Source organism: Giraffa tippelskirchi, chromosome 9, assembly GCF_054371585.1.
Source record: "Giraffa tippelskirchi isolate mGirTip1 chromosome 9, T2T-mGirTip1v1.2.pri, whole genome shotgun sequence".
In the NCBI taxonomy this organism is placed as follows: Eukaryota; Metazoa; Chordata; class Mammalia; order Artiodactyla; family Giraffidae; genus Giraffa; species Giraffa tippelskirchi.
Window position 1 is genome coordinate 46,167,774 of NC_137283.1, and position 24,153 is coordinate 46,191,926.

The 24,153-nt window shown below is 38.7% G+C and overlaps 1 protein-coding gene across 50 annotated transcripts in view; it reads left to right on the plus strand.

The window, feature by feature from the left end:
- Positions 1–24,153, plus strand: part of SFMBT1 (Scm like with four mbt domains 1) — a 110,776-nt gene that overhangs the window by 79,014 nt on the left and 7,609 nt on the right. For 24 of the 50 annotated variants that reach the window (XM_081525016.1, XM_081525017.1, XM_081525003.1 and 21 more), the window contains 13 exons: positions 2,875–2,963; positions 5,532–5,778; positions 6,497–6,588; positions 7,460–7,561; positions 8,866–9,016; positions 11,244–11,326; positions 15,089–15,215; positions 16,474–16,587; positions 18,357–18,399; positions 19,210–19,274; positions 21,896–22,035; positions 22,788–22,897; positions 23,616–23,791. In XM_081525016.1, coding sequence (XP_081381142.1) covers positions 2,875–2,963; positions 5,532–5,778; positions 6,497–6,588; positions 7,460–7,561; positions 8,866–9,016; positions 11,244–11,326; positions 15,089–15,215; positions 16,474–16,587; positions 18,357–18,399; positions 19,210–19,274; positions 21,896–22,035; positions 22,788–22,897; positions 23,616–23,791 — 1,539 coding nt within the window. Of the gene's footprint in view, positions 1–1,321; positions 1,392–2,874; positions 2,964–5,531; positions 5,779–6,496; positions 6,589–7,459; positions 7,562–8,865; positions 9,017–11,243; positions 11,327–15,088; positions 15,216–16,473; positions 16,588–18,356; positions 18,400–19,209; positions 19,275–21,895; positions 22,036–22,787; positions 22,898–23,615; positions 23,792–24,153 lie in introns of all 50 variants that reach the window. The other 26 variants (XM_081525031.1, XM_081525035.1, XM_081525039.1 and 23 more) reach the window with 2 other exon arrangements.

Consider the following 24,153-nt stretch of genomic DNA (forward strand, 5'->3'; position numbering starts at 1 on the left):
TAAGATGAAAATAGGAGTGACTCAACCATGAGTAATTGAACAGAAAGAGAAGATGAAAAAGAAGAAAAAAATTTTAATTAAAAGAAATAAAAAGGACTTGGAAAAAATAATATAGGTTGGCAAAAATAGACGTCCCTGAAGATAAGAACCAAAGCAATGAAATAATAAAATACTGTAAACTAAAATTTAAGAAAACTTTATGGAAATCAAATAGGACATAAAAATACATATTGAAAGGGTTCACTATGTACATGGAGAAGTCAAATGAGAACAGCTACATCAAGATGTGTATTAAACTCTAAAGCAGAAACGAATCCCTTGATCATTTAGGCAAAAAACACTTTAAGTTTCTTGAAAAGTTAAGAAAACAAGAGTGTCACCAGACTAATTGACAACATGCTTTATGCCAAAAGATGACAGGGTAACATATTTAAGAAATTCAGTAAAAGAACATACAAGGCCAGGATTTTATGTTCAGCCAAACTGAGCTTCAGGTGTAAAGGCCACATGCGAACTGTTAGGAATATGTAGAGACTCAGGGAATATTGTTCCCATGAGCCCTTCCAAAGAAATCTACTAGAGAATGAGCCGCAGAAAATCAAACAAATGAAGAAATGTTAGTGTGACAGTGGTTAGTGAAACCCTAAATGTACATATGACTGTAGAACTTAAAGCTAAAAGATGGTTATAAAAGAGACAGTATACTATGTAATGGTACATGCTCTGACAACATAAATACAGTATAGCAGTAAAAAAAATATGGGACCACAGTGGAGAGAACAGGTGAATAGTGGTATAAGCTTATTCATCCTCCCTCCCCCTTTTAAAACAGAGTTATTGCCTAATAATTTAACTGATTACCTTTCGTGTGTTAACTGGGAGTAAAAGGCTGTTACGTGAAATGAGATGCTGAAAGAGAGGAGAAGAAAGAAGGTTATTGCTAACTTTTAACGTTGTTTGTTAAAAAAAAAGAAATAGAAAATGGTCTAAAATTAGAGAGGACTAGAATTGTTACATAAAGATATTGGTATAAAGATAACCAGAAGGAAAAAAGAACCATAAACTTTTCTAAGTGCCAAAAGATAGATTTTAAAAAGAAAAGGTATATATTTAAATAAAATATATCACATGTGAAAGACTATACACCCACACAGGTAATTTATGTAATATTAAACAATAAGACAGCATTGAGGTCATATCTTTGATAATGTAAATAAATTATGTTTATAAATAAATTACAAATTAATGGGCTTGCTCTTCTATTAAAAGTAAACAATTCAGGTTGGCTCACAAAGTAAAACCCACTTCTGTGCTATTACAGGAAACCATACGTAAATGGAGATATTCTGAGAGAATAAACAGAAAAGGATGGACAGAGATACATAGACCAGGTGCAAATAGAAAAGAAAGCAGGGGTCTCAGTCTTGATATCTGACAAAGGTGGAATTCAGATCAGAAAGCACTGTACGAGACAAAGAAGGGTATTTTATTGTAATGTTTTTAATGGAAGTATAGTTGATTTACAATGTTGTGTTGGTTTCAAGTGTTCAGCAGAGTGATTCAGTTATACATATACATATTATGTAAGTTCTTTTCTAGGTTCTTTTCCATATAGTTCCCTGTGCTATACAGTGCAGCCTCGTTGTTTCTCCGTTTTGTATGTACTAATGTATATCTGTTAGTCTCAGACTTCTAATTTATCCCTCTCCCTCCCCTTTGATAACCATAAGTTTGTTTTGTATGTCTGTCAGTCTGTTTCTGTTGTGTAAATAAGTTCATTTGTATCAATTTTTTAGATTCCACGTAAAAGTGATATCATATGATATTTGTCTTTGACTTACGTCACTTAGTATGATAATCTCTTGGTCCATCCATGTTGCTACAGATGGCATTATTTCATTCTTTGTTATGACTGAGTAATATTCTGTTGTGTGTGTGTAACAATATATATCACCTTTCCAAAGAAGACTACTTTATAGTGATAGAAGGTACAGTCATTAAAAAAAAGAAACAGAGTCCATCTACATACATCAAAGGAGTGGTCTCTAGATGCTTTGTTACATGAATAAAGAAAAATCCATATTGAATGAGGGAAGAGGAGGATGTATGAATGTGTGTGTAAATTTCATTTTTTAAAAATTAAGGAATAATTTTTTTAATTGAACAATGGTTGAATAGCAGTAAGGAACACACCATTTTAAAAAGTTACCTATGGGAAAAGGAGGGAATAGGATGAAGGGGACAAGGATAAAAGCCAGATTTTCTGAATGTAATTTACTTTGTAGATTTGAATTTTGAAACATGTAAATATTCTATATAACTTGTGAAAAAAAGTTAAAAAAATGCAAAAGCAAATAAAGAAATCTATATTTGGAGCGTGTGGATTAACTACCCAAAATAGAAAAACGATTTCAGTGATTTTCAAATACAGTAATTTAAATGTATGTCCCTGTGGGGAAAGTTACCTGTGGGGAAAGAAGGGAATAGGATGAAGGGAACAAGGATAAAAGGCAGTTGTTGAAACTACTGTACATGGGGATTCATTGTATTATTTTCTCTACTTTTCAGTATGTTTGAAAATTTCCACAATAAAAAAAGAAAGTAGCTCATTTTTGGATAACATTATACTTAAGTGATACTTACAGTGAGTTGGGCCTATTGTCTTTTTTTTTGGATACAACTCATTAAACTAACCAGGAAGTAACTCTTATCTACAGGAGTATTATTTCTAAGCTCTCAAAGAATCAATATGTTGGGCTCTTACATATTAAAATGATAAATGCACCTCTAAACCATTTTCACAGAGTTAGTTTTTCTGTATTATGTGTGGTTTAATTTGTGTTTTGTGGCTGACAGTGTGATTCCGTCATCTAGGCATCAGAGATAAAGTGTCTGACTGGGATGAGTTTCTACGGCAGACCCTGACAGGAGCATGTAGTCCTCCTGTTCCGCTGCTAGAGGGCGTGAGTATTATTGCTTCCAGAATCAGGGTGAAAAACGTCTAATCTTCCTGTTCAGGGAATCTTAAAATGGCTTGCTCATTTACCACTCTGAGTCATATCAGCGTTACTATTACAGACCCAGGCGTAGGTCTTAAGGGGCTACCCTCAGAGGTTGTAAACTGGCGGCTTGCTCAGAGCCTAGAATGTTTTTGAATTAATTGCAAACACATAAAACTCTATAGTTTTCCAGATTCTTTCACACAGCTTGGAAATGTGGCCTTTTTGAGCTCTCACTTGGAACTGAGCCGGGGTTGATTCTTCCAGTGTGGACATGTGTAACTCCCGCACCAGGTGACTTGAGAGACCCCTTTTCTTTTTCTCAGAAGACCCTGGACCACTACCTGCCTGCTTTCAGCAGTTCTTTTAAATTTAGTGTAGCTTTTGAGCTTTTTGGTGAATATAGATTTCTTATTTTTGTGAAATGAATTTATTGGTTATGATGTTTCTAATTTGCATTTTGTCTCTTTCTGTTACACCAGCAACATTGTTTGTAGCATATGTGAAATATGGTTTATGAAGGTTCCGACGTCTTTACATCCTACCAACACCAGTGGTTCTTTTTTTGGCTATAGCTGTCCTATTGTGTGTAAAGTGGCTTCTCACTTTGAGTTGCATTTCCCTAATGACTAGTAATATTGAAAATCTTCCTATGTGCTTCTTTTTTGGAGAAATATCTGCTCATTTTAAAATTGGGCTATTTATCTTTTTATTATTGGCTTGTAAGGGTTCCTTATAAATTCAAATTACAAGTCTAGATCAAGATATATGATTTTTAAAATATTTTATCCAGTTTTATAGATTGTTTTTTCACTTTCTTGATGATATTGTGTGTAGAACAAAAGTTTATTTCGATGTAGTCCAATTTATCTTTTTTTTTCTTTTGTCTTAATCTAAGAAGGCTTTGCTTAACTCAGAGTCATAAAGGTTTGCTCCTATATTCTGAATGTTTTATAGTTTTAACTCTTATATATTTGATTCTGTGATCCATTCACAATTCCCCTTTAAAGCTTGATTGTTGAATTTGTTTCTAGGTGATCTTTATATTTTATACACACATACCTCGATTTATTGTGCTTCACTTTACTGTGCTTTGCAGATACTGCAGTATTTATAAATTGAAGCTCTGTGGCAACGCCCCTCTGAGCAAGTCTGTTGGCACTGTTTTTCCAGCAGTTTGCTTACTTTCTGTATTACATTTTGGTAATTCTCACAATGTTTCAGACTTTTTCATTATTATTATATTTGTATGATCTCTGATCAGTGATCTTTGATGTAACTATTGTATTAATTTTTTCTGTATTTTTAAATTAAAGTTTATGCATTGTTTTTTTAGACATATTGCTGTTGCACACTTAATAGACTATACTATAGTACAAACTTAATTTTTATATACACCAGGAAACCAAAAAATTAGTATGGTTCACTTTATTTCTATATTTACTTTATTGCTGTAGTCTGGAACTGAACCTGCAATATCTCAGAGGTGTGCCTGCACTCTGATATGTTTAATTATGTTTAGTCAGGGTCTGGCTTACCACTCAGTGACATATGAACAAATGAATTAATCTGCTCTACATTGATTTTGATTCTGCCATTTTTGTCTTTAGTTGTGAATGTGTGCCTTTATTTGTTCATGTGTTCTTTTGCATATATATAAATATGTAATTGTCATAGAATAGTTCTTAGGAGGAAAAAAGTTAAGTTTGAACATTAAGAAATGATTAAATGATGATATTGAAATCAACCTTTTTTATTTCTTTTTTCCAGTTTTTAGTAGTATATCTAAAGAATGAGAATTAAACTTTTCCTTTCCTTGAATGTATTCAAAACACTTACTCTATTATTCATAAGAGCATTGTTGTGAAATGAGTAAAACATTAGAAATAACTGAAATCCCATCAGTATATAAGTGGATAAACTATTGCCCAAGTATAATAGAGAATATCAATAAAGCAGATTAAAAGGATGAGGAAGATTTGTATTTGCTGTAATAGAAAGATAGCTATAAAATATTAAGTGACACAAACACAATGAAAAACAATATACTTTTTTCAAAAACTACAAGAGAAAAAGATAAGACATGGATGGATGTTGACTTGGGTGTAAAAAACCTATTCTCAGAGACTGTTTGCCAAAGTATTTATTGTGTTCTTTCTTGGAGGTGGGTTGTGGGTGATTTTGACTTTTGTGATGTGTGATTTTTTTTTTTTTTAATGATAATCATATTGGCTTTTACAAAGACTAAGTGATGATATTTTGAAAATTCTTTCTAGATGAAACTATGTAGCATAGTCCTAGAGACAGGAATCTTTTAGAATAGTTCTATTGCTTTATAGTAAATTTTCTTTAAGGTAGATATTTTCACATCACCAGAAATAATACTGTACAGACTTGTCTAACATTAGACGGTTCAGTGTCCCTGGCTTTGAATGGATAAAAATATAAAAGCTCGTTTGAGTTCATTTAAAACTTGACTTTTAAAAATATTATATTACCTCTCATAAAATCATTTTGCTTTTTTACCTGTAGCTCCGTAACGGGAGGAATCCTTTAGATCTCATTGCTCCAGGTTCCAGGCTGGAATGTCAAGCTTTCCAGGACTCTTTAAGTACTTGGATTGTTACTGTGGTAGACAACATCGGGGGAAGGCTGAAGCTGCGTTATGAAGGACTTGAGGGTTCTGATAATTTTGAACATTGGTTGTATTACTTGGATCCGTTTCTTCATCACGTTGGTTGGGCTGCTCAACAAGGGTACGAGCTTCAACCTCCATCAGGTGAGGAGCAATACAGCATTTTTCTTTTAATATTGCATTATTGTTTATTAATATCAATGAGACTGAAAAATACATTATTCTGCATATTACAAAAGCCTGTGTTGATTTGCATAATAGAAATATTGTAAATATATACAGAATAGGTAAATGCCTTTTTTTTTTGGAGGGGGAAGCTTTGTTGCCTTAGTAATTTGCCACACATACTGATATACCTTCTGCCCCAGCTCTTACTGACTTCTGCCCTAAGTTTTACTGACCCTTTACCAAAACTGAAGAAAAGTGCTCTAAGTAGCATTCAGATAGATACAGGAGTAGGACAGGTCTTGAGTTCAAAGCAGATTATTGATTAAAAGATATTCCAGTTTAAAAAAATAAAAAACTTTGAAAAAAGGTATAAAAATAGGAGTTAATGTTGAAATCACTCGCATTCATTATTATATACTGCAATTTGGATGTTATATTATTTTGGGGACTAGAGTAATCCTTATGGTCTCATGATAGGTGTTTTTACTCAACTACTGCCCAGGTTCTGAACAGAGGACACAAGGTACTGAAGTTGAAGTAGGAGTTCTCTGAGTAAAGGTGGTATAAGTGGGCTTGAACCCCTCCCTTTTTCCGGGGAAAGTGACTTTTTTGTTTATGTGAATGCTTTCAGAGCAGTTATAAAATGTGTAAGTTCTCACATCACTTAAAGCATCCTGTCTTGTTTTAACTAAAGCCATCAGACATCTGAAAAATGAAGCTGAGTGGCAAGAGATCTTGGCCAAAGTGAAAGAGGAGGAAGAGCCATTACCATCTTATTTGTTTAAGGTAAAAACAGAAACGTGGTAAATAGGAACTTGTCTTCTCACAGTCGAGTACAGCAATATGGGGGAGCTGCAAAGTGTGAAATAACCCCTGGTGTCAGTGAGAGCACTGTGATGACTGAAGGAGATGAAGAGGTTTGAAGGCTGGAGTGATGATCATCCTTCCTTTTTTCCTGAAGGTAGTCTAGGTTTTCTCCCGAATGCTTTATAAGCATTCTGAGTCTTTTCTCTTCTGCTTTTAACTACATAGCCCTGACTTGTACTAAAATAAGCTTGTTTTTTTCTGTGGATGGTCCTTGTGTTCCAAATGTAGTGAGTAGGAGTGCTTGCTCCCTTTGGTTTTCTTTTTTTCCTGAATAGTTGTTTCTAGGCTGGGAAGATAATTACAGGACTAGATTATTTAATAGAACCTGGACAGTTTCATTATTTTAATTAAGAGTAGTTTTCAGGACTTCCCTGGTGATGCAGTGAATAAGAATCCATCTGCCAGTGCAGGAGACATGGGTTCGATCCCTATTCTGGAAGGATCCCACATGCCGTGGAGCAACCAAGCCTGTGCACCCCAAGTACTGAGCCTGTAGTCTAGAGCCCAGGAGCCACAACTACTGAGCCTGCATGTTAGAAGTACTGAAGCCTGTGTTCCTAGAGCCTATGCTCTATAACAAGTTATAGAGAATGAGAAGCCCACACACCACAACAAGGAGTAGCCCCCACTCACCGCAGCTAGAGAAAGCCTGTGTGCAGCAACAAAGACCCAGTACAACCAAAAGCAAATAAGTAATAATTTTTAAAAATAAGTAGTATTCAGCTATATGTTAGCATAAAATTAATGTGAAAATACTATATTTTATTTCCTCTTGGCCTTTGCATTTCAGGACAAGCGAGTGATCGGCACTCATTCTTTCTCTGTAAATATGAAATTAGAAGCTGTGGACCCCTGGTCTCCTTTTGGCATCTCTCCTGCTACAGTTGTTAAGGTAAAATGGAGGCAACTATCTTGGTAAGAATTCTTGTCAGGGTGGCTGTTTTAGGAAATCGGTGGTGTTTTGATCGTCAGACTCTACTAATCCAACCCATTGTTTCTCCTAAGCTGCGAGGTTAGAATTAGTTCTGTGCACGTCTTAACGTTTGTAATGTCCAGCTCTTTGTGGCTCATTCCTTTTTCAGAGCTTGGTTGCCCCAGCTAACCAAAGCCTGGGTACCAGAGGAGTGGGGTGCACATTCTTTGGGGGCAGTCCTAGCTGTATCCTACGGCAGTCCTCCACGACTAGAGGAGATTTAACCAGGAGGTAGCCCATGGTATCTGAAAAGTTTGGAGGCAGGCAGTGTCATCAGTGTCCAACTAGGTGCCAGGCTCGTTGGGTGAACAGGTGTGTGGGAAACAGTGGATTAATGTCACAAGATGTGCAGGTAGGGTTCCTCTAGCCATGGATTCCAGATGTAGACTTTTGGAAGACTAACGAAAACAAGGCTCTGGTTAGGAGTACGCACAAGAATGGGGCGGGTTGTCTGTGACTGTAACAGGCCCGGTTACTCGTTATGAGAACTGATGTATAAGGCAGAGGATTTTGTTTTAGGAGTAAAAAGCCCATTGACTCAAAGTAGAACCAAAAGTCAGGTGTGACAAGAGGAGTGGTTACTTGGAAGCTGGATCGTCTGACCTGTTGAGATTTAAATTTTCCTTGTCTTAGAAGAGGATAATTCTTAGAACAAGAAGGGATCTTGAACCTGCAGTGGGGCCAGAAAGTCCTTTCCGGATTCTGAAGGGCAGGTGGTAAGAAGCTAGGGGAGGTTCGTAAAACCTTTTTTTTGGTATTTGAAACTAGGCTAGGATCCGATCTAATAAACTAGTGTAGTTGACTCCTCACTAAGTCTGAACTAAGCTTTGTTCACAGCTCACATACTTGGATTTAAATCTAAGCTCTGTTTCTGCCTGTCTGTGTAGCATGGTGCAAGTTATTAACTGTGTTTTAAACTCAGTTTCCTTTCTGAAAAATAGGGTTGATAATGGTACCTCATTAGATTGTTAGAAAGATTAAAACTGAATTAATATTACATGAAAGGCATTTAATTAAAACAATGCCTGACATAAAGATAAGATTTATTGAGTGCTTAGTAGTAGTATTAAAACAGACTTAATGTTACTATTAATGTGGCTATGAACTTTTATAACATGTTTATTAGCTACAGCAAAGAAATGACATGTGTGTATGTGCACACATATGTGTATATGTACACAAAAAAACGTTTATCTATTTTGTGTGTTAAATCATACCTACAGGTTTTTGATGAGAAGTATTTTCTGGTGGAAATGGATGATTTGCGACTGGAGAATCGTGTGCAGCGATCCTTCGTGTGTCACACTGACAGCCCTGGTATTTTCCCTGTGCAGTGGAGTCTGAAGAATGGTTTACACATCAGCCCCCCTCCTGGTGTGTATTCATTCTTTTCTTATTTGCTTGGGAATGAGATTTATCATGAGATTTATGAGATAAATGAGATTTATCAGGTGGCTTTACCTGGATCTTTTGTCCCCCCCTCTCCTCACACCCAGTCCAGTCCTTAGCGGTTTGGGGGCACAAGACAAGTATAAACAAAGACCTAGATTCCAGTTTCTACATATTTAAATGTTACAAATTAAGCTTGTGCTGCTGCGTTGTGCTTAGTTGCTCAGTTGTGTCCGACTGTTCGACTCTTAGCAAGCCCAGGGACTGTAGCCCCTCAGGCTCCTCTGTCCATGGGATTTCCCAGGCAAGAATACTGGAGTGGGGTGCCATTTTACTCCAGGGGATCTTCCTGATCCAGGGTTCGATCTCATGTCTGCTGCTTGGCAAGCGGATTCTTTACCACTGAGGCACCTGGGAAGCCCATAAATTAAGCTTAAAAACTGGGAAAGTATGTCCTACTACTTAGATAAATGTCTTCATGACAACCTAGGATTCAATGCAGCCTCCATCTGTGTCTGTCAGGAGGCAGTAGGGGTGAGGGTAGGAGGCAGTGAGCATCGGGAGCTGGCTTACAAGAAGCGGCCAGAGAGCCAGAGTGAGGAGGTGGATTGATGACTGTTCGGTTTCTGGACCTCCTCTTAGAGGGAGATGCTTTGGACTTCAGAGGGAGGTTTTTGGTCAAGAGTAGAACTCAGGTTGTAAGTAGGAAAGTAGCAGCTCATTTTCCTCATGTTTGCAGCTTTGCAAAATTTAGTCTTTGACCCTTTAATTAAGGCTACTAAATATGACTTATTTGAGATGAAATTAAAAAATTTTTTTTAACTTAGAGTATCTGAAAGTATAATATGTTTATTTGATTTTTATATCAGCAAGTCAGATTATTTGACTGGCGGTTTATGTATACTTTATTGGCAAGTCCTTGGTAAAATGTATCTTCACTTTCTAAATGGTGACTGCTGGAACACTGGACTGGGAGTGTTCTTTTCTGTTCACAAGAGTCACAGGCTCTGAACCTCTGTCTTCCATTCAGCCTTCATTTATCCAACAAATATTCGTGGAATGTTTGCGTTGAGCCAGGCCTTGGACTTGTCACTGGAGAAACAAAAGTGAGAATGAGAGTTCCTGCAATGAGCAAATAGGGGAAAACAGTAGCAGAAGCCCCCTGGTGCTCCCTCATCAGTGACCAGACAGTGGGGGTGGCTGCCTGGTGAGGATGGAAGGGGTGGGGTATACACCTTCAGGAGCAATTTCTTTGTGTGAATGCTCTGAACACCCCAAGTTCCTTATCCTGTCTGCTGTCTTTCTGTGAGAAGATAATACATTTTTATTAAAGATATCAGAGCTCTCAGCATTTTTATAGACAATTCAGCTGTCTTTATAAATAGAAGGAAAGTAGTGGACTTTGTATTGAAAATGGCAGGAGATTTACTGTCAGGAATTGAAGTGGAGGCAGAGAAAACACGGTACCAGTCTGAGCTGGGCAGAGGAGGTGGCTGCACGTCATAGGCCGGCGTGGTCTTGAGTAGCCTGCTCTGTGCCTGTGGGGTACTGAACTCTGGGGAGCAGAGAGGAGCGCAGACCCCGCGGGGCAGCAGGGCTCAGTCAGCTCCTCACACAGAGCCAGTGCCATCAGGGTGTCGGATTAGAGGGGCTTCTGCCAAGAACCCTGTAGACTGAAGCGGGGAATTAAGCTCAGCTTTTTTTGTGAAATGAATTCATGACTCAGGTTATGAGAACATTGAGATTTTGTAAAAAATGAAACTGTTGAGAGTATTAGTAGTAGCTAAGACATGTTTTAGGAAATAGCTTTATGAAAAAAGTCTTCACTGATTTAACTAATGCTGTAGGTTGTTTGCTGTCTCTTTTCCTTTAGAGCCTAAGTCATAATAGAAGGATAATAAGACTGGAATTACTAGCACACATCAAATTCAGTCATAACTGTTTTAAAATCTTTTGTTAAATTGTCAACAACTAATCATAAAATACTGCTCGAATAAATGCTTAATTTGAAGTGTGAAAGTTGAAAATTCTATCCAGAGTTGCTCTGTTTTATAAAAATCAGCAATACTTTAGATTTGACAGGATGTTTTTTCCTCTAAAATGATCAAGTCCTCAAATTAGCAAAATTAGAAGTTGTGGGTGGATACCAGCAAAGAGGTAAAGCTGGGGGAGCACATGAGGTGTGAGTCATTGCTCTTTTGTCCCTGCCTAGGCTACCAGGGCCAGGACTTTGATTGGGCCGACTACCTCAAACAGTGTGGTGCTGAAGCTGCTCCCCAGAGGTGCTTCCCTCCGGTGAGAATCCCGTGCCCTCATGGCCACTGCTCAGGGGCTGCCGGGGACTGCTGCCTTCCTGCGCTGTAGTGATGTATACTCTGAAGCCAGTTCTCTCATGCAACCCAGAAAAGCCTCTTGTTGCTTGTTATAAAATGGTCCAAGGAAAAGTTCATTTACTGCAGAAGTTAATTTGTTAATTTAATTAGCTTAACAATTTTATTGGTTTATTTTTTTCTTATTAGCTGAAATCATGTGAATTTAAAATTTTAGCTTATGATTACTTTTGATGGTCCATTTACTTTTTGATGGTCCATTAAATATGAAATATGTTGACATATTAAGGGGTGAAAATTGTTAAACTTACTTATGGTTAACAAGGCCAAATAGCAGTGAAAAGCTTAGGACATAAAACAATAATTTCCTACTCTATCCAACTTTCCATGGTTTCCCTTCCCAGAAGTATTTACTTCCTATTCTTCTCACTGTTATTCTCATATTATAGTTCTTTATTTATAATACACTGCTGTCTTTTGAGTTAATTTTAGATGTGTCTTCTTGATTCTATATTATGATAAATGAGCTATCTGGCTATTTTACTACTTTTCTCCTGTCTTTCCTGTTTCCTCTTCCTATTAGGGTGATTTTACAATTTTTGGTTAAGTGTGAATTTGAGTATTTATGTTATCATGGGCATTTAAGTGTTATTCACAGATTGTTGTTGTTCAGTCACCAAGTCCGACTCTTTGCCACCCCCATAGACTGCGGCATACCAGGCTTCTCTGTCCTTCGCCATCCCGGAGTTTGCTCAAATTCCTGTGGATTGAGTTGGTGATGCTATCTAACTATCTCCTCCTCTGCCACCCTCTTCTTCTTTTGCCTTCAATCTTTCCCACCTGATTAGTAGTGCATTATTTTATGATTGTTTTCTCTTTTAATTTGTCCTCAAGTTAATAACTGCCTTGTTTTACATAGCTTAATTTTCTTTGTTTATAATATAATTTTCTTTGTTATAAAACTACCTTTTCCCACACCATTCAGTAGATTCTCAAAACTGTTTGCACATCAGGAAATCTGTCATTTTTAATTTTTTTTTTTAAGAGACACCCCTCTTAGCAACCCCTTTCTAGACAGGTTACTCTTTTGGCTTGCTGTGTAGTTTTAATTCTGGAAACTGCTCTTCTTTGTCTCCCAAGGAATTGCCTCTCCCTTTTCTTTGGGCTTGAAATTCCTGTTTTGTATATCTCATGGCCTCCTCTTTTTTGCTTTACTCCCTTGTTTTGATGGAGTCTGTCTTTCAAAAGCTTCCTGACAGGAGATGCAAGAGATGTAAATTTTAGTAGACATTTTGTGTTTGAAAATATCTTCACTCAGCTAACTTGACTCATCATTTGGCTCAGTGTGGAATTTTAGGCTGAGTGTTATTTCATTGTAGAATTTTGAAAGCATCAGTTGTTTTCTACCTTCAGTTCAGTTCAGTCGCTCAGTCGTGTCTGACTCTTTGTGACCCCATGGACTGCAGCACCCCAGGCTTCCATGTTCATCACCAACTCCTGGAGCCTATTCAAACTTATGTCCATTGAGTCGGTGATGCCATTCAACCATCTCATCCTCTGTTGTCCCCTTCTCCTCCCGCCTTCAATCTTTCCCAGCATCAGGGTCTTTTCAGATGAGTCAGTTCTTCATATCAGGTGGCCAGTGTATTGGAGTTTCTGCTTCAGCATCAGTCCTTCCAATGAATATTCAGGACTGATTTCCTTTAGGATAAACTGGTTGGGTCTCCTTACAGTCCAAGGGACTCTCAGGAGTCTCCTGCAACACCACAGTTCAAAAGCATCAATTCTTCAGTGCTCAGCTTTCTTTATTTATCGTCCAACTCTCACATCCATACATGACTACTGGGAAAAACACAGCTTTGACTAGACAGACCTTTGTTGGCAAAGTAATGTGTCTGCTTTTTAATATGCTGTCTAGGTTGGTCATAACTTTTCTTCCAAGGAGCAAGTGTCTTTTAATTTCATGGCGGTAGTCACCATCTGCAGTGATTTTGGAGCCCCCCAAAATAAAGTCTGTCACTGTTTCCATTTATTTTCCATGAAGTGATGGGACCAGATGCCATGATCTTAGTTTTCTGAATGTTGAGTTTTAAGCCAACTTTTTCACTCTCATCAAGAGGCTCTTTAGTTCTTCTTCACTTTCTGCCATAAGGGTAGTGTCATCTGCGTATCTGAGGTTATTGATATTTTTCCTGGCAATCTTGATTGCAGCTTTTGCTTCATCCAGCCCAGCATTTCTCATAATGTACCCTGCATATAAGTTAAGTAAGTTTTCTACCTTACAGTGTTGGTATTGAGAAGTTAAAAGAAATTATTATTCTTGATCTCTCATATATGACCTGCCTTTTTCTCTGTTCCTGGAAGATTATAGAATCTCTTTTGTCACTACATTTCAGTGTGAAACCATGGCTTGGCCCATCCTCACCCATGTGCTGGTGCGTGGAGAGCGAATTCTCTCTGGACCTTTGCCTCTCTGTGCTGGGAAGTTGACTTGAATCTCTTCTTTGATTCCTTTTCTCTCTCTTCTCCTGAAATTTCTCATTTTGTTGGCCCTCTGGGTTAGGCCTCTAATCCCCCACACTGCCTTCCCCCCCCCACCCCCAGCACCTTTCCTACTTCTTAGGGTTTTTTTCCCTTGCTTTCTGGAAGATTTCCTAAACTTTATGTTTCAACCCTTATTTTGAGTTTTTAATTTTTGATATCACATTTAAAAAAAATAGTTTATTTTTGGCTGTGCTAGGTGGGCTGCATGGGCTTGTCTCTAGATGCAGCAAGTGGGGGCTACTCTGTTGCATGCACAGATTTCTCATTGTGGTGACTTCTCTTGTTGCAGGGCACATGCACTCAATAGTTGCAGCTCTCAGGTTCTAGAGCACAGTCTTAATAGTTGTGGTGCATGGGCTTAGTTGCTCCTCAGTTTGTGGGATTTTCCCAGCAGAGATCGAACCTGTGTCTCCTGCATTGGCAGGTGGATTCTTTATCACTGAGCCACTAGGGAAGCTCTGATATCACATTTTTAACTTTTAAAACCTATTTCTGATCTCTGAATATATTTGTTTTTAATAACATGCTATTCTTATTTTAAAGATATGGTAGTGTTTCTTATCTTTCAGAGGATGTTAATTACTCCTCCTTTTTTGTGATTTTTCTTCTTGCATAATCAGGTTTCTCCAAGTTGCTTATTTTATCTGATTTTGTCTCTAGCTTTCTTATCTTTAGATACCTGTTAATTCCTCAATAGGATTTGCTTGATTATATTTAAGAAATCGGGACTAAAAGAAAAGGCTGATTGGAAGCTCTGAGCATGTGGGTAGCACTTGTCCATCTTGAACTACCCAGTTGGGAAGGATCTGGCTGGCCATTTGTTGGAGAAACCTAAATCCATATCTTTATGTGTTCCTTCTTGTGCTTGTCATATTAACATAAGTCTCTTTCAGTCCATTGCGTGGCGGGTAGAGGCAGGGGCTGGGCCTCCCGGCATTCTGTATGGTAATCCCTGTTTTGGACAGCATGCACACCCTCAACAGTTCCTGTGTCCTCCTGCCCAGGGATCTGATGTTTTACTGCCTAGAGGATAAGTCTCATCTTCTATAGGGAGGGGAAGGGACAGTTATCCTGGGGTATGGAATAGAGGAGTTACTCTGGGATTAAATGTTACTTGGAGAGATCTCTCAGATGAGCACATGAGTGAATACTGAGTATGGTATTTGATGAATTTACTTTCTAGTCAATTTCTGAGCATGAATTTAAGGAGAACATGAAGCTTGAGGCGGTGAATCCTCTTCTCCCTGAAGAAGTGTGTGTTGCCACCATTACTGCAGTGAGAGGCTCCTACCTGTGGCTCCAGCTGGAGGGTAAGTGTCAGCTCCCCTGAGAAGCCTTCCTCTGAACACTCTTCTTTGCCTTCCTGTTTACCCCTGTAATGTGGCTTGTTCAGCTTAATTGATTAACTAAATAAGGTTCTTGTTCAGACTTCTAATTTATAATTTAAGACTCTAAAAATTTGTCTTCCTGTCCTTGACCTTCAAATTTTAGGAAATGAATATGAATAAAAGCCTTCACTTATAGGGTCCCCTGTTTTCTTGAAGGGGAAAATATAGATTAAATAACATATATTTGATGTGACTGAAATATATGAGCTTGAGCATTAATAACCAGCTTATTCAAGAGATTATATTTCGGTTGTCCCCAACTAGAAGTACCAAAAAGTTTGTGAAATTGACAAGATATATTGTACTAAAGGTAATATTCAGTGATGGAACAGGTTTGTGAACAGAAAGTAGTATGTGAGTACTCATCTCTACAACTATGTTTGGCCTGGAGTTTTTTGTTTGTTTGTTTTATTCATTCCTGAATAGCCAGACTTGGTTCTTATGTTGTTCCCAGTTTGCAGAGTTAGTGTTTAACACAGAGATCAAGAACCGTATTAGAAATACATGTTTATGCAGCCCCTGCTGAGCAACTTGTCTTCATCACTTTCTGATTTGAGCTACCTTTTCTACCTCCTGGCTTGTTCCTGAGTACCAGAACTGATGTTTTTTTAAATGAGTAGAACTATAACTTTTGCCTTTTATTTTCCAGTTATTTCATGGAATTCACTACCATATTTGTCGACCATCTGAATATTACTGGTAGTTCTAGTAGCTTATTTGCTGTTCCCTAACTAAGGGTCACCCTGTACATTCACTGCCTGTTTTGATCATTATTGGGGGACAGTTTACTTTTTCATATAAATGTTTGTTGCACATGAAAAAGTATGTGTGTATTTGCTCTGTCGTGTCTGACTCTTTGCCAGTCCGTGGACTGTAGCCCAACAGGCTCCTCTATCCATGGACTTTTCTAGGTAAGAATACTGAGGTAGGTTACCATTTCCTACTCCAGGGACTCTTCCCGACCCAAGGATCTCTTGTGTCTCCTGCATTGGCAGGCGGATTCTTTACCACTATGCTACCTGGGCAGAAGTATGACTTCTGTAAAGGAAACTTGCTAAAGCAACTTTTTGTCTTGTGCAACAGTAGAACATTGGGCATGCCTACTAGAACACTGTCTAGGAAGTAGTTTATGAAGAAAGCTATTTAGTGGTCTTAAAAATTTCTTCTTAAATCTAAACAGGTTCTAAGAAGCCCATACCTGAATTTATTGTGAATGTGGAATCAATGGATATATTTCCTTTGGGCTGGTGTGAAACCAATGGCCATCCCCTTAGCACTCCTCGCCGAGCACGAGGTAACTGTCTACTTCTGGGTCAAAGGTTTGATTGTTAAATAGTATGTTGTTTGGCTGTTATCAAGTAGGATGAATCTGGACATTTGAGAGAAAAATAAAATTATATTCTGGTTATCCGTTCCTGCCTAGGAAATTATTCATTGCAACAAAACATTTATTATCTCACAGTTTGTATGGGTTAGGAATCTGACACAGCTTGGCTGGGACCTCAGGATCCGAGTCTCTGGTGAGGCTGCATTTCAGGGTGTCAGCAGGGCTCTTGTCGTCTCAAGGCCCAACTGGGGGAGGGTGTGCTTCCAAGTGTACTCAGATGTTTGTGGGCAAGAATTCATTTCCTTGTGGGCCGCGGGGCTGAGGGCCTCTGTTCCTTGCTGGCTGTCAGTTGGAGGCTTATGTCACTTTCTTGCCATTTGGGTTGCTTCATGGGGTGCTCACAGCACAGCAGCTGGCTTCCATCAGAGCTAACAACCGTGAGAGGAGGAGATTGAGCAAGACGCAAGTGCGCATGTTTAGTAACCTAATCCTAAAGTGTTCCTGCCCCTTAGTTTTAAAAACAGCTTTATTGAAAGATATTTATATACCATAAAATATCCTCCTTTAAAGTACGGTTGACCCTTGAACACTGCAAATTTAAACTGTGTGGGTCTACTTATACATGGTTTTTTTCAATAAATATATACTTCAGTACTGTATGACCCCTGGTTGGTTGATCTGTGGATGAAGAACTGCACCTGCAGAGAGTGGAATGTAAATTTATACATGGATCTTTGAGTGCATGGGGCTTGGCACCCTAACCCCTGCATTGTTCAAGGGTCACCTGTTTTTAAAACCTAGTTCTGTGTATACTTAAGTAGCAAATACTAGAAATAAGTATTGATATATCTTTATAGAGAAACCCAAAATAATATTTTTATGCCTCCCTGGGTCAGCTGGCTTCATTTTATATCCAGGGGGATATAAAATTGTGTAGCTGCTTTGGATAACAGCCTGGCAGATTCTCAGAGTATTAAATATAGTTATATACTCATGAGAAATGAAAACATATAGCCACAGAAAAACTTGTACTCAAATGTTCATGCTGGAAACAGTCCAAATGTCCATCAGCTGATGCATGGGTAAACAAATGTTATATCTCCATACTGTGGAGTAGTCCAAAATATAAAGGAATGAGGTATTAATACACACCAGAACGTGGATGAAGTCTGAGAACATTATGCTAAGTAAAAGAAGTCAAGTCACAAAAGAGCACATGTTGTATGATTCCATTTATAGGAACAGGCAAATCTAGAGAGAGGAAAAGTAGATTGGTAGTTGCCTAGGGCTCAGGGGTGGTAAATAAAGAGGTGATTGCTATGGGGTACCAGGTTTCTTTTTGAGATGATAAAAATATTCTCAAATCGATTGTGGTAATCATTGCCCAACTCTATGAATATACTAAAGACCAGTGAACTGTGTGTAGTTGTTCCTCGGTATACACAGGGGATTGGTCACAGGATCTGCCATGGATACCAAAATCTGAAGATGCACACGTCCCATAGTTGGCCCTCTGTCTCTGCACTTTTGCATCTGAGGAATCGGCCAACCTCAGATGGTATAGTACTACAGTAATTACTGTTGAAAAAGTCCCTGTATAAGGAGACCCATGCAGTTCAAACTCATGTTGTTCAAGGGTCAATTGTAAGCTAATATTAGCTTACTGCATATGTAACTTTCCTTTGTCTTTTTATTTTTCTTGACATTTATTTACAGATTTTTTTTTCTTTGTACAGTACACAAACAGAGGAAAATTGCAGTGGTTCAACCAGAAAAACAGTAAGTAATAAAAAGTATGTTAGAAGAAGGAAACATAAAAATATTTCTGTTCTTCATCTGTTAAAAAAAAATGAGTACAGATCTTCCTCAGCTTACACTGGGATTATGTCCCAAAAAAGCTGCTGTAAGTTGAAAATATTGTAAAAATGCATTTTACATCCTTGACCTACCAAACATCGTAGCTTTGCCTGACTTAAACATGCTCAGGACACTTACATTAGCCTCCAGTGTGGAAGAATCATCCACCACAAGGAACACCCATGTAATATATTGACTGCTCTACTGAAAGCAAAGAACAGAATGGTTGTAAGTGTATTGATTGTTTACCTTGTGATCTCCTGGCTGACTGGTCTACTGCCCAGGATCATGGATCGTCCTGCATAACATTAGCCAGAGAAAAAATCAAAAGTCAAAGTATAGTTTCTGCTGAATGCATATTGCTCTTGCACCTTCATTAAGTTGAAATATCATTAAATGAAACCACTATCAATCAGAGATCATCTGTAGTTTACTTGTGTTTTAAGAATCCCACAAGGCATTCTGTAATTTGCTGCTTACATAAATGCAAGTTCATTTGAACATGCAGTATCACAGCACTGTCTACATACTGTTGTTTTCCCCTTAGAACATATAAATAGCTTTTAAAACAATTGCTTTTTTTAAAAAAAAGTATGATCAAGGAAGCACTTTTTGCTACAGATTTTGCAGTCTGCCATGTTTGCTTTCTTGTTAGTTTTGAAGGAAAGTAATCCTCACATTTTATTGATCTTAAGGACTATCTCATTATTTTGTTGCGTTTTCTTGTTGCAGAATACCATCCTCAAGGACTATCCATGAGGGTCTGAAGAATCAGGAGCTGAGCTCCACAGACTCAGGTATAAGTTCAGACAATCTTAGGGAAAAGATGACCTTTAATTTCCTTTAGTGGACTTTATCTAAAAATAACTTAAATTTATTGGAGTAGTTTCGTAGCTGCTGCTGCTGCTGCTGCTGCTGCTGCTGCTGCTAAGTCGCTTCAGTCCTGTTCGACTCTGTGCGACCCCATAGACGGCAGCCCATAGGCTCTGCCGTCCCTGGGATTCTCCAGGCAAGAATACTGGAGTGGGCTGCCATTTCCTTCTCCAGTGCATAGAGGGATCTCTTAATTGTGATTTTAAAGAGTTACAACTGTCTAAGATGTATTCAGTCTACTAATTATCTTTAGGCTAGTATTTCTGTGCGTTTATAATATTTTAGCTGTTACTTACTGATCACTTGTCAGTGTTAAAGGCTCTAGAGGTCAATATCCCCAAGTTTCATAAAGAACCTGAGACTTTCCAGATGGTGCTATTTTTTAAGCTGGGTGGTTGAGAGATAGATGTTTATTCTTCTTTAAAATCTTTCTGTGATATACACACTATATTTTGTCTGTATTTTGCTAAAACAACAACACTGAAAAACATTATGCTGTAGGCAATACCTATTAAATGAGACAGGGCTCCTTGTTGGAGGCCAAGCTGTTGACCAGGACTCCTTGGCTCCCTCTTGCTGGTTGTATGACACGTAGCATCTTGGCTCTGTGTTTTAGCACACCTTAGGCTTTTGGGTGGTATTCAGTGAATGCCTAGGAAAGAAACCAAAGCACAGAGAGTTCACACAGCTTATAGTAAAAGGGTGAGAAAGGGAACTCATATTTCTCAAATTCAAAACTTACACTTTTGTCTCTTCTACCCACTGCCTTTTTGTAACATCGTGGAGGATCAGGGCTGTGCATTTCTTTATTTTTGTTGTATTAATGACCGTTCTAATGCCCACTAAAACCACAGAATTAAGATATTAATATTTCATGTGATCATAGCCAAAATCTTTCTGCTTTGGGTTTTGTTGTAGGTCAAGTTACCTTGGAAACAGAGCCTGAGATTGATACTTGCATGTAGGAGTTTCATTGGGGCGTGCTTTTGGGAACACTTCTGGGAAGAGTTGAAGGACACAGGACTGGGCAGAGGGAGAAGTTGAGTCACAGCGCAGTTGTAATAGAAGTCCTTTCCAGCCCCACAGGGAGCCCTGGAGCTGGTGGAGCCACTGACTGTTGCTAGCGGAGGTGTGGTGGCCATACCCCAGTGTTCCCTCAGTGGTCAGCTATGGAAGTGAGCTCTTCCTCCCACCCCACCTCACAAAGGGTGGGGCCTTGGGCCAGGTAGCTCTCTCCTCCTGAAGCGCAGTTCTAGACTGAGGGTGATTCCAGCATAGACTCACAACTGAGAGCTGTAAACTGCCAGCATTTCCAGGAGCAGGGTACATCCCCAGAGGGGACCTGGGTGGCAGAGTTCAAGTGGAAAAGTGGGCCCCTACATGTGCTAAGACTGGGTTCTTGGGAATTTCCTGGTGGTCCAGTGGTTAAGACTCCATGCTTTCACTGCCGTGGCACCAGGTTCAATCCCTGGTTGAGGAACTTAAGAATCCTGCGAGTCATGCAGCGTGGCCTAAGAATAAATTAAACAAATAAATAAAAGACTGTTCTTAATTAGAGTGTGAACACTGTGTCCTGCTGGATGCTGTCGGCACTGGGCAAGGGACTTTCCTAGTGGTCCAGTGGCTAAGACTCTGGGCTCCCAATGCAAGGGGCCTGGGTTCAATCCCTGGTCAGTTAACTAGATCCCACATGGTGTAACTAGGAGTTCACATGTGCAACTTAAAAAAAAAAGATCCTGCATTCTGCAACTAAGACGTGGTACAGCCATATAAACAAATAAATATTAAAAAAAAAAAACTGGACAATGTACATACACTTTTCCTTTGGATTAACAAGGCAGTCTTCATCAGAAGAGCTTCTCTTTGTGTTGTCTGAAAGTAGAAGATGTGATAGTGTTTTTGAATTTTTTTTCACATTTAGTAGCTGAATTGCCAACTACTCAATATGAGGGGTTAAAAAAACATTATATTGGAGTACAGTATTCATACAAAACAATAGTTGAAGAGAGGGTTCTCTAGGCCCAGTTACACCCCACAGTACCTGAAGAATTTAGAGATGTGGTTGCAGCATGCTTTTAGCCCTCTGAAGAATCCCAGTGATGGGAGGGCTCCTGCATCATCAGAGGCTGCCAGTGCACTAGTTTGGTGGTTTTAAGGGACAAACCGTAGTTCTGGATATTCACCATCACTGTTTAGAAATATTCTAGAACTGATTGTTGAGTAGTTGGTCTTCAGAAATTATCATGAGTTCTCAAAGTAAATTCTCTACTTCCTGTAGTGATAGAAGCATGGGGCTCTGGAACAATGTTACACTAACCAGGAGTTAATCTGCAGTAAATCAGGATATTCAATTTCAGCAGAGTGATAGCCCTATAATAGACTTTTTGTTAAGTATAAGGTATTTCACACTCAGACTGTATGTTAAGCTTCAAAATAAGTCCTGACTTTATGTAATATGGATATACTGGTTTTTTCTTCAATAATCTTGCTTTAGAAGCATAGGGTAGGATTCTGTTTTGAATATTTGTTTTTCTTCATTTCTCAGTTATGATTAATGGAAAATATTGCTGTCCAAAGATATACTTCAACCACCGTTGCTTCTCAGGGCCATATCTTAACAAAGGAAGGATCGCTGAGCTGCCTCAGTGTGTGGGACCCGGGAACTGTGTCCTGGTCCTCAGAGAGGTAAGGTTCCTGCCTAGAGTATAAGAACTTAAGAAATTTCACAGGTGTCTGATAGACTCATTTAGACAAGGATCAGCATGCCATAGATGTGACCCCTCCAGGTTTTATCAAAAGTGACTTCACTTTTCTTGTGTCTTGAACAATGAACTAGGCATGTGAATATTTTTTCCTCCACAGGGAACATTCAGTTGAGCAGTTCTTCACGTGGCAGTTCATCTCTGTCACTGTAGAAAAGTCTTCTGTCAGAGCCCACATGAGGACCATGCATGAGTGACCATGAGAGTAGTTTAAGCCTGAGAGGCTGTGTGGCATTAATCTGGGACCATGATAGAGCTACATACATACCTGCTGGGCTTGCGCTTCCCCACCAGGGTGCCGCACTCTGGGCAATAGATGTGAGGTTATCAAACCTTTCAGGCCTTAGAGTGGCGAGGCTGCGTCTGGAGAGGCTAAAGCTTCTGTGTGTCCCATGACTGGGAAAGGATTTAGAAGCATATGCTAAGAATAATTCTTGGTTTGTTGCGCCTATTCCTTCCTGACCATAATGTTTAGAATATTTAAGAGGGTCTCATTACTGTCTTATTTGCAACTGTGGTCAACTGTCATATCTTCAGTATTATTATTTTGTTAATGCTTATTAATTAATATGACTACACTTAATCTCCTAGGTGACATTCTAGGGGATAGCAAGGTTCTAATGGTCTGCTTTCCTTTTTCCCAACCCAAATTTCTGCCTTAATAATGGAGCACAGGTCCTCACTTTACTGATCAATGCAGCCTATAAACCCAGTCGTGTCCTTCGGGAGCTGCAGCTGGACAAAGACTCTGTGTGGCATGGATGTGGGGAAGTCCTCAAGGCCAAGTGAGTAGGCTCCTCTGCCCTTTTTCCTTATTCATTCTTAATAGGTGCTTCCATGGAAAATATTAGGATACTTCTGTTCCCTTGGGCAGTCCTTCCTCAACTCTCTGTGGTAAAGGACCAGGTTTGTTTTCTTTTTTAAGTTGACATCCTATTGTGGGCCAACACTTTTATAAAATAGAGTAAAAATAAGTTACAGGAAATACGGAATTTAAAAGATATAAAATTCAAGAGCAGCTTTTTTTGTTAGTAGATTTAAGAGCCATAAAATTACTTTGGAAAGTTACTGTGAAAGTTTGTAAAGATTTTCTTTTGTTTTCTCACCTGATATTGTCATGGACGGGTGGCAGTTGGTTGGTTTTATTGGTCTGTGGCTCATACCCATGTATCACTGCTTCAGGATCAAGAAAGACTCAGTAAGAGTCACTGTTTTTTTAGTAGTTAGTGTAGAAGTTATTATTTGAAAACCTTAAACTTAGAAACAGAAAGCAGGAACTTTATTTTGCTAATTTAAAAAACTCAGCTTTTAGCTGTCATAGCTTACTAGATTGTAAATTTAAGTACAATATAAATTTCTCATTGTTTTCAGAGTCCTCAAACTGTAAGGGACATATAATACTCTAAGAACCAAAAATATTTTTCAGGTCTGTTAATATACTTGATTTTCCTCTGTGGAATCACTTGCCCAATATATTTGGTGTCTGATGTCTTCCAATGGCAGATACAAAGGAAAGAGCTATCGAGCTACTGTCGAGATAGTGAAAACAGCAGATCGGGTGACTGAATTCTGCCGGCAAACCTGTATCAAATTGGAGTGCTGTCCTAACCTCTTCGGTCCACGGATGGTTCTGGATAAGTGTTCTGAGAACTGCTCTGTTCTTACAAAGACTAAGTATAGTGAGTCAGCTTTTTCAAATTTGTTCACTAATAGCAGCTGACCAAACCTCATCTCCTGCAAACTTTTAATTTTGCAGATATTCAGATATAGCTGAGGGACACAAACTTTCTGTATAAAGGGCCAGATAATATTTTAGGCTCTAGATCATATTTTGCATATTTTAATATGACTAGACTTAAATCACCTAGGTGACATTCTAGGGGATAGCAAGGTTCTAATGTTCTACTTGTCTCCTTCCCAACCTAAATTTCTGTTTTAAAAATGGAGCTCAGGTCCTCACTTTACTGATCAGTGAAGCCTATAAACCCAGTCGTGTCCTTCGGGAGCTGCAGCTGGACAAAGACTCTGTGTGGCATGGATG